This window comes from Cyprinodon variegatus, unplaced genomic scaffold (genome assembly GCF_000732505.1).
Source record: "Cyprinodon variegatus isolate N-32 unplaced genomic scaffold, C_variegatus-1.0 Scaffold780, whole genome shotgun sequence".
Taxonomy (NCBI): domain Eukaryota; kingdom Metazoa; phylum Chordata; class Actinopteri; order Cyprinodontiformes; family Cyprinodontidae; genus Cyprinodon; species Cyprinodon variegatus.
Window position 1 is genome coordinate 284,278 of NW_015151233.1, and position 10,611 is coordinate 294,888.

The following is a 10,611-nucleotide window of genomic DNA, read 5'->3' on the forward strand; positions in this document are numbered from 1 at the left end:
AACCATGGTTCAGCCCCTCGCGCAAAATTCCAGTTTGCGAGCGCAAATTACTGCACGCAAAATTGGATCTTGATAATTTCGGCCCTATGAATTCAAAATTCAAGATAGAATGGATTAAAGGCTAACTTTTTGTTGCTTTATTAATGTGGTATTGACACCAGCTTGACAGTCCATTTATCTCATTGTCTCAGAAACAGATGCACCAAATCTACCAGGACCAAGTAAGCATTTCAGCGAGCAGAGTAACGCAGCTTGCCATGTAAACTGGGACCCAGATTTTAACCAGAGACCACAGTTGAGCCAAGAGGGACAATCAGAGATCATTTCTGGATCTAATTTCCAGAACAGGTTTGTCTTGAACGAGTTGGGTAGCTTTGGCAAATCTGGATATGGAGAAATGGGTAACTTTGATGGGCTACAAGGTTCTCCAACCCAGCTTCCTGATGACCTTAGTTATGTGGATCATTATAACAGGAAACTCCCTGAAGAAGCTGAGCATCAATGTTACACGGCTGGGTCTCCACCGAACACGGGGCCTGAGGAGAGTTCCCCTGTTAGGACAAACAATGATGTGAGTGGGGAGTTAAGCTGCCTGCTTATAGATGAAGAAGGATATCTTCAGGAACCAAACGTCCGATACACAGATCAGGTATCCAGTGATATGGGGAGCAGAGTCAGTTTCCGAGGCCAGGGAATTAATTTCCCCACTGCTACATATGAACTCTCATCTGCATACAGTGATACAGTCCAATTAGAACAAAGGCTGCAGCATCAAAATGGAGATAATGAAGCAAGAAACAGCACCATCAGCCATTGTTTTACATCCTTACCCAATTCTGCTTCTTTTAAGCCCCACAAACAGTCCCATAAAGGTACAGCGCAAGGGTCCCCCTATGTCTGCAACCAGTGTGGAAAGACATTCACTCAAGCCTGTAATCTGAAAGTTCATCAGAGGATCCACCTGGAGCAGGGCCTCCATCTCTGCAGCCACTGTGGAAAAGGATTCCCGTCCATCGCAAACTTAAAAGCACATAAATGCGGCCAAAACGGCAACAAACCTTATTGCTGTGCTGTTTGTGGGAACAAGTTCAGCCGTCTGTGGAACCTGAAGCTGCACCAAAGGATTCACACGCAGGAAAAACCTCACAGGTGCAGCATGTGTGACAAAAGCTTCACCAGGGCGGATATTCTGAAGGTGCACCAGCGCACCCACACAGGGGAAAGACCCTACTGCTGCGCAGTCTGTGGGCTCAGCTTCAAACGCCTGGATCACCTGAAGTCCCATCAGCGCAAGCATGTGACAGATCTGTAGGACTAAAGAGTGTGTTATTTAATGGGGCTTTTTATAACCTTTGTATCAAGTGAACATTGATAGGAATAAGTATCTAACTTGATTGATTGCCTACATTTGATGCAGTTATTTAAAAAATGTAAATATTTTGGTATTAAGAAAACAAAGATTTGATCAAATCTACGTGTTATTAAATTATTGTCATCTGCTTTATTGCATCTGCATACTTTGTAGGTTTAATTCACTGTATTTGATTAAATGTGTTTGATTTCTTCACAGGATCTAAATAAAATTGGCTTTTAATGTTATTATGTGGTTAATCTCATCTTCTTCCTTCCAAATTCGAATAAACAAACTGAGATATGCCAGGCAATGATGCAAAGCTTTCTCTACAGTTAATATCAGTTTGTTGCAACTGTTTTCTTTATCCAACAGATTTATTATCTCATCAGATGTGTTTTCTGAAGCTAATGGCTTTTACTACTGTTATGGTTCAACATATTTAAGGGATAATTTAGATTATTTGCTTATTGCAAGGAATCAAAGTTACTTTGATAGCTTCTAGCCTTTAAAAATTCAGCAAAATAAGGGGTCTGTTTTGTAAAATTTAGGATAAAGTCATCAAATAGTCAGTGGTACAGATGGCAAAACTGAAGGATGAACAGTTTTAATTATTTGATTTAAGTAAGCTTAATGTGCATCATGTGCTACAGATGTACATATTTCTGATTAGTCATTTTCGGTGATCTACTAGTTGTTTTCAATCAAAAATGACTTAAAAGTGTGCTGGGGTTTTTCCTATCAGGCTTAACTGAACCTGACCTTTCTTTGCAAATGTATATTTTTGACTTTGATGTATTATGTGGAACTTAATACTCATCTCAGGTGACATTTTGCATAAAAAGACCAAAAATTCAGCTTTTACATCACTCCAGCAGAATACACGGTTTGAAGTAACATTATCTGTCACTATTTTTTTTTTACATTTTGTGACAGAACTAAAGACCTTGATACATTTTATAACAATTTCATAAACAAGGTACCAAAACAAAAGGGGGCATAATTGTGCAGAGGAAGGAAATGGATATCTGTATCTAGAGATGATTACAAATAAAACTGCATGAAGTGCAGAGGCCTATACCACAAAGCAGAATTGCCAGGTTAGCGAATCAAGGTTTCAGGTTTAACCCTGACTTTCCGGTACACAATGCTGGATTCATTCTTAGCAAGGCTAGTCACAATGGAAACGTACTCTGAACGGCAAGCCTGCTCTGGAGCAGGCTAGCTTTCAGGATTGATCTGAACTCTGGAAAATGCTCCATCCAGCAACCAATCAGCTGTTCAAAAAATAATTGTGTCCTTTCATTGAAGGCCTAATTTAATTCAGAGGGGAGATAAAAACTTGCAAAAACCCATCATCATAATAAAGGAACTTGAAAAACAGAAAGCAGTTTAAACAAAATATGTTCTTGACAGTTTTCAATTTATTCATTTTGTTTTCTTTTTCCTCCTTTTTGACATACCAGCCTTTAACTATTCTGTGTTTATTTTCTCCTGTGTAATGTCCTTATATAACCCTGGTATGAACTTGTTTCTTGTATAATTGTTATATGAAGCTAACAAAAAAAAGTAAGAAAATAAAAATCTAAACGCAAATTGTGAAAAGATCCTTTGGATCACTATGAAAATGTGATTGATACAGGTTATCATGGGGCAGACTGGCCTTTATATGCCAGGTCCTAGTACCGTGTGTTGGCCCCTTGGCTGTACACGTAAGGATTTAAGAGTCATTACCTGGATTTCTGTAAAATGTCTTATTCACCACATTATGAAAACTGGGCTGTTAAATATACAGGTTGGCATATACATATATATGTGTGTATATATATATATATATATTCTTTTTCATGTAACGGTATAAGTGAGAATGGGAAATGTTCCACTGATGCTGCACAGATGGAGGATTAATAGTAAAACACCAGGTAAATTAAAATAATAATAAGCAGGCTCCTATTATGAAACTGAACATTGACCATGTAGAAAAAAGCGTCTATATGTGACTGAAACAGCAATGCTATGAAGCTTCATTTCAGTGGAAAAGAAATTTAGGTATTTCTTTAGATTTAGGACAGCATTTGAGGGCTTTCACCATTTCAAAAGTTGAGCAGATTTTACATTTGTCCCACTGAGGTTTGACATCTCAAAAGTAGGCTGATTTCACTCAAACCATTTCCTGTATTAATATTATGCAATTGTGGAATCAGCTTCTACCTTTTTTATAGCCCATATATTATTGAATTAAAATGTCCAACTATCCAGATTAAACTTTTTTTTTTGTTTTTTTACTTTTATCAGCTCCCAAGCCCTCTTCACTCCAGAACATGATTAACATGCAGTACAGGGATTGGATGTAGTTTTTTTTTTTTTTTAAGTCCCTGAGATGTAACTTGAGTGTTTACGTAGTCAACAATCCTTTCCCACGCTAGTATTGTCTCTTTCATGCTGCCACCATGTTTAATTTTTTATTGAGAAATTTTTTTTTCCCCTTCGTATTTCTGTAATTTGAACTCCGTCTCTCTGGGAAGGACAACAACTATTGGTGCTTTGTTTGTCTTTATATAGTCTGCAACTGCAGCCATGATGTTGTTGTAACTCTAGGTCAGGGGTTCTCAAACCCAACCTGAATATCACTGCACACCTAAGTTGGATCTTAAAGTACCATTATAATGTTGGATGATAAATTTCTTCACTATACCTATTCTGCCATCCCCCCAAAAAATGTTTGACAAAGCCTTTTATTATATATTGTTTGAATGTTGTTTATGTTAAGGTATATATTGTGCATAGAAGTATTTGCAAGCAGAAAAAAAACAAGAACAAAAGGCCTTAACATACCGGTATGCACTACACATAATAATCTGAACTGCTCTGTGGAAAACGACTGAAGTGAACAAATATTAGTAATTGTAGTAATAAGAACTGCACTTGAATTGAGTCTTTGCCAGCTATTAGAACAATAGTATCAGCTCAATATGTATTAGAAAGGAATATTTTATTCATCATTAGCTAAGAAGATGGGTGGCATGAAGGTGACCATATATTTATATCTGGCTTAAAAGATGACAGCTCATCTTTTGCCACTAGCCTAATTATGTGTTTACATTTAGTGAGGCTGAGGGATCAGATGCTTTTCTTTAACATATACGTTGTTGTAAAAGTCAACACAAAGAGCTAAACTTTTCAGGCGTGCTTACTTTGGACTTTGGACTTACTCTCCATCCAGCAGTCCAACATTGTTTGTCTGCCAACTGTTGCTGTATAGTGTGGTGAGCTTCAGAGTAAAGCTTCAGGACAAAGTTAAAATAAATGGAAATAAAGTAAAATTATGCAAAATCAGACAAACACATTTTAAAAATCTTTTTTTTTTTTTTTTTACAAACAAAAGATCCAATAATTTTAAACCACCAGGGGGCACTCATGCACCACTATTTGAGAAGGACTTATGGTGTTCTATCTAAACTACAGAAACCAGAACTTTGGCTACCTGCGCCCACAGAGTGTTGAATGTGCTCCTTCAAAATGCTAATTGGAAATTATACAGGGTTATTTCAGTAACTTCTGCTACTCTCCTTTAAAGGTCAAATTTTTAGAGTACAAAATATTTTTCCTGTTGACAGATTCTCTCAACTGTGTTGGTCTGTGCTGCTCCTGCAGCTCCTTAGCTGTTTCTCGTCTCCTTTTCCAAGCCGTCCGTTTAAGGTAGATGGTCCTGTCTAAGTAGGTTTGCAGTTGCACTGTACACCTTGCATTAATAAAGGATTTTTATAATAAAAAGTTTATTCATAATTTTTTTTAACAGGTTTTGCCTAATTAATAACTGCTCTTGTTTTTCCTTCTTTTTTTTTATTACACTTTTTCTTGCAAAACAGAAACAACAGGGACGCACTGATAGTGCACAGAAACATTCAAGTCTGGCATAATAAACAACAACCACAAAACAAAACAAAACAAAGAAATATAAATAAAACAAACGTCAACAAAAAACAATCAAGTAATCAGGGGCACCAAAGAAAATAAATGAAACAATGCATACTCAATTGGTTTTATCAAATATAATGTTTCAAAGTCCACTGGAGCACACTGCAGCTACCAAATATTTGATTATTAATTTAGTTGGTTATTATTTTAATAATCACTCAAGATAAATTATATAAACAGTTTCAGTCCTAAAATGAGCAGGTTTTTGTTTATATGGAAGGCTGGGACCCTGGAAATAACAGCAAAAGTAGGTTCTTAAAATTCAAAGAATCAGTTGTCTTTTGTTGTTTTATCACTTAATATGAAAGTTCAAAAACTGAAAAAAGATTTAAGACATTTAAGAAGAGGTCAAGTAAAAAACAACAATAACCAAACCCACCATGTAATCCTGTTATAAACTGGACTATATATTTATTTTTATTTCAATCCATAAAACACATTTAAATTCGTATTCAAGATTATTATTGCAAAGAAAAAGAATACCAAAAGCTTTATTTTCTGGCCGTCGGGGCCACCGTACTGCGTCATTCATGATGTCATTAGCAAAAAAAAGGAAGCTCCACAAAGTAGATGTTAATTACCAATAATTCAAAACAAAAACAAGTTTAGGTTGAGCCACTTTATCACAATATCTGTTAATTTATATCGATGATCTGATTTATTGTGATAGGTTGCGTTCAGAGCACGCGCTCCATGGTTTACCGCTGTTCAGTTGAAGAGATTTAGCTACCGATGCTAGGCGGCATGCTAACATCACGAGGTTGACATCTCATGTAAGCAATAAGCCTTTTATAACCTTTGTTGTTACAATACTGCTGACAGGTGATTATTATAAATGGATGTATCGCTAAAGAGAAAGTCGCTGATCCAAACTGGCGGCACTTTGAAGATTTTCCCCAAACAGTTGTGAAAGTGTTGAGTTCACTAAGGGGCGGACGGTTATAGGTGCAGTGGATCATGTCGGACCTGGACAGCCTCATTGTCACCTTTCAGAGCCAGCTCTCTGATGTGATGGAGGCTTTGCTGAAAACGGCGATGTTTGAGGTGAGCAGGTTGGTGGAGGATGTCTTCATGGTGGAGGTGAAGCGCAGCAAACAGCAGGTGGAGTCTCTGAGGCTGCAGCTGCAGTGGACTGAGGGCAAACACGGAGGGGACTCACAACACAGCGACCAGTCTGTGGGGAGTGACGCCGATCAGAGTCCTGAAACTTTAAAAGTAGAGGAGCGACATGATGGTAAAAAACAAATGACATGGGTTGTAGAACAGGGCATGGCTGTTTCTATATTCCAGTAATGTAGTTTTGTTTGTTTGTTTTTTTCAGACTCCATGGGTGACATGACCAATCCAGGGGATGTGGTTGAACAATGGTTGTCAAATCAAGGGCAAGAATGCAAAACAGGGTCTGCAGAAAATCCAGAAATCCTTCAGAGCCCCCTAAAAGGGTCAAAGGTGAGTCACATGACTGCCAGAGCAGATATAGGCCTGCAGAAGGACTTACCTTGTTTAGATAGGGAACTCAGTGGTGGTTCTGAAAGAAGTTTACCAAGCGAGGCAGTGTTTTTTTTTTTCCACCAGGATACAAAAAATAATAATAATCAACACAAAAAATGTAAATATAGATAAACAAAAACAAAGCAAGAGCACATTCTTTAGTATTTTAGGTTGCAGACCCCGGAACTAACTGTTCTAATAGATATTAAACTGCAGTAACAGATTTAAATAAGTAAGAATGTGTATTTGACCTTAATTCGAGCAGGTGAAAAAACAATCTCTCCAAGGTATTTGTATTTTTCCTCCTATAATATATGATGCATCATATCTCATGATAAGATATGATGCACTTAAAATAAACAACCGATTTGTTATTTTTTCATTATTTTATTCCAAAGGCAATCTGTATTCCTGCTCAAATCAATGGAAAATACATTTAATTGAAGAAAAATTAATTTACTAAGATTACATTTTTTTTTCAGTGTATGATAGAGGGGGGTATAACCAGGGGCAAGACCTGCTCTACAGGGGCACTGGCACCTGCTAGCCCCTTTTTTAAAACCCCTCACGAGGTTCCCGTATTAAAGGTTTTAAAAAAAATCGTTCTAAAATGTATGCTGTTATAGTTCCTGGGACTTTTACCTGCTAGAAAATGCTAGAGGGAACTGCTGTATGAAGAATAGTATAAAGCAGTTGTGCTCCTTTCTCTACCTAGGGGACTAAAGGGAAGGTTATACTCCCTCAGCAGTGTGTCGCAGTGAGCTTGTCGCAGGGATGACGCAGATGTTTTTGATTTATGCCCGATTTTGAAGCATGGTTTGCGCTATGTTATTCCATGCCACAACACAAGAGGGACAGTCAGGAACTAGCTGTGGGTCTAGCTACGTTCGAGGGGGTGAGGAAGTGGAAAAAGGCAAGGGGCAACGGAGGGACATGACGGCAAAAAAGAGCGGAGATCCAGGTGGAAAAAGGGTCCCAGCGTTCACACGCACCTCGCTCTTCTAGCTGGTCCATCGTAACGAGTCGTTTTCTACAATGGCGGTCATACATACAAAACAAGCCGATAAGGTACCAGACAGGAAATACGCATAGTGTGGAGCGGATGTAGATTTGACCAATCAGAGGCTTCCTGTCTGTAGCACTGTGCGGTCACCTGCGTAAACTGCAACACACACGCAGACGACCTGGTTTCTGAATATAAACCGTCCTTTAGTGGAGGGGTGGCCTAGTTCTTAGAACATTGCTCTTTTGAGTTTAAGCCCCACTCCCACAGACTGCCACTCTGGGTCCCTGAGCAAGACGCTTAACCCCACACTGCTCCTCGGGCGCAACACAATGGCAGCCCACTTCTCCCCAAAGTGATAGGTTAAATGCAGAGAGTTCATTTGGCTGCTTTGTACTTGTGACAGTGTAATTACAATAAAGTTGAATTCTGTTCTACCTATACCTAAAACTGCTGAGCAGCTGCTTTGAAAGCGAGGATTTTGTCTTTCAACTTGCTTCCAGGGAAAACAAATGTTAGTATTCAGAAAAGCTTCCAACTTTGAAAAACAAGCTAACATGGTATAGAAGTATGAGTGACATAATGCTTTTGTGAAAGTAACACTGTTCGTTCAGTATCCTGCAGGCTATGGCTGCAGGCAGATTGCCTTTTAATGATTTAAAAGTTACTAAAAATAAATGTTTAAAAAGTATAATATTCTAAAGGGTTGTTTACTAAATATGAACTTCTAAAATTAGAGAACATCTAATTTCATCTTTGGTGTGCATGTTTAATTCAAAAGTCTTGCAAATAATCATAATAGAATCACTTATTAAAACTCTAACATTTAGTATATTTAAGCAGTAGTCTGTCTTCATGATTGCCTATCTCTTTTTTTTAATTTATTTTTAACTTTGTTAAAACATTGAAACTGTGATATTTTTATTCAAGCTAGAATACTGGAAGATTCTGAACATTATTTGGAAATCCAACCTGCTATGAATATTGGTGTACAACAGAGAAAAAACAAAGGCTGGCATAGGTCTCCTTTCTAAATGAGATCTTAGATCTCAGTGAGACAACCTGTGTAGACAAAGGTGAAAATTAAAAAAGTGAAAATAATATGCAAAATGAAGCGGGTACTGTGTACGCTCTGGTGAACATAGTTTTTTATTCTTGCCGGTACTACATAAAATAATCAATTGGCCCATATTGTCCTTGCCCTGCGTGCATTAAAAGAAATTATATATACAGATATATGTGCCACTTCTCCAGAATAACAACATGAGAGCACTGTTTTTCAGATTTTCTTCAGAACACACAACAAGGCTTTTTAAGTGGTGCGGTTTGGCTTTTATTGACAGCAGCGTGTCTGGAGAAAGTCAAACAGACCACATAAAAGAAACCTGCAATCACTGAGCAACCTGCACACTCCTCTGGACCACACAATACATACCAGTGATTTTTAAAGGCGGCAGCAAATCAATAGAAGTATTACTGCAAAAGAAAAAAAAAGAAAACCAAGGTGTTGCAAGACATCAACACACCTCAGCCTGACAGAGCTGACGAGAACCCTAGAAAACAGAATAAACTGTCACAATGTTTGAAAAAAATGTGGGGGGAAAAACTTTCACAATGATGTAAGAGAGTGAAAATGTCATAGAATCCTACTTCTACTATTTAATTTATATGATACTGTGAGGTGGTTTTTTTTTAGGGGGTTGTGTTTATGTCTATTGGAGAACTAGTTGAGCTTGATTTAGTGCTTCAACTAGATTTAGACAACTTGTTTAGTTTCAATCACCAGTGAGAGTGTCAGAATAAACTAATTCAGATTGCCTTGTTATTTGGTTCTCATCACATGTCATTCTTTGTTCAGTTAACAGAAGGGACGGAAATCATTTCAACTTTGGAAATGAAAGAGGAAGAAGTAAAGAAACCATCTTGTTCTTCCCTGCATATGAGACAGTGGTGCAAGACTCCAGATTGTAAGTAACTGATTTAACAATTGGAAAGAACATTTGAAAAGCAACACAATCTGTAAATGTCAAGATAAATGTCTTTTTGTGAGCCGTGTCCAGTTGTTTGACTAAAGGGTTGGTTATACTCCCTCAGCAGTGTGTCGCAGTGAGGTTGTCATAGGTATGACGCAGACATTTTTGATTTATGCTCAATTTTGAAGCGGGGTTTGCGGTATGTTATTCCACGCCCCAACACAAGAGGGACAATCAGTAACAAACTGTGGGTCTAGATAAGGCCGAGGCGGTGAGGAAATGGGGGCAAGTTTGCCCAACAACGGAGGGATATGAGGGCGAAAATGAGCGGGGATCCAGGTGGAAAAAGGGTCCCAGCGTTCTCACGCACCTTGCTCTTCTAGCTGGTCTGACTTCATAAGTCGTTTTCCGCAATCGCGGTCATACAAACAAAACAAGCCGGTAAGGTACCAAACAGGAGATTCGCATGAGTAGAGTGGATGAAGATTTGACCAATCAGAGGCTTCCTGTCTGCAGCACCGTTTGGGGTCACCTACGATTTGAGAGAGGTTCCTGCGGAAGGAGGGGGCATTTCCACATAAACTGCAACATACATGCAGACGACCTAGTTTATGAGTATAAACCATCCATTAGGGAATGGGTGGCCTAGTGCTTAGAACACTGCGCTACTGTGTTCAAGCCCCACTCCCACAGACTGCCACTCTGGGTCCCTGAGCAAGACCCTTAACCCCACACTGCTCCTTGGGCGAAACACAAAGGATATATATATATATATATATATATATATATATATATATATATATATATATATATAT

General features: G+C 38.3%; 2 protein-coding genes across 3 annotated transcripts in view; both read left to right on the top strand.

Annotated features, from left to right (window-relative positions):
- LOC107098470 (zinc finger protein 763-like) overlaps window positions 1-1,611 on the top strand; it is a 10,601-nt gene extending 8,990 nt beyond the window's left edge. Inside the window, exon 4 of the mRNA XM_015396185.1 lies at window positions 192-1,611. Within this exon, the coding sequence (XP_015251671.1) occupies window positions 192-1,312 (1,121 nt within the window). The 3' untranslated portion in view covers window positions 1,313-1,611. The remainder of the gene's footprint in view (window positions 1-191) is intronic.
- Window positions 1,612-5,849: 4,238 nt separating this feature from the next.
- Window positions 5,850-10,611, top strand: part of LOC107098467 (zinc finger protein 81-like) — a 7,642-nt gene continuing 2,880 nt past the window's right edge. The window contains exons 1-4 of one of the 2 annotated variants that reach the window (XM_015396179.1): window positions 5,850-6,102; window positions 6,275-6,563; window positions 6,651-6,778; window positions 9,682-9,790. In XM_015396179.1, the coding sequence (XP_015251665.1) occupies window positions 6,287-6,563; window positions 6,651-6,778; window positions 9,682-9,790 (514 nt within the window). In that variant the 5' untranslated portion in view covers window positions 5,850-6,102; window positions 6,275-6,286. Of the gene's footprint in view, window positions 6,103-6,274; window positions 6,564-6,627; window positions 6,779-9,681; window positions 9,791-10,611 lie in introns of those variants that run through there. The other variant, XM_015396180.1, reaches the window with a different exon arrangement.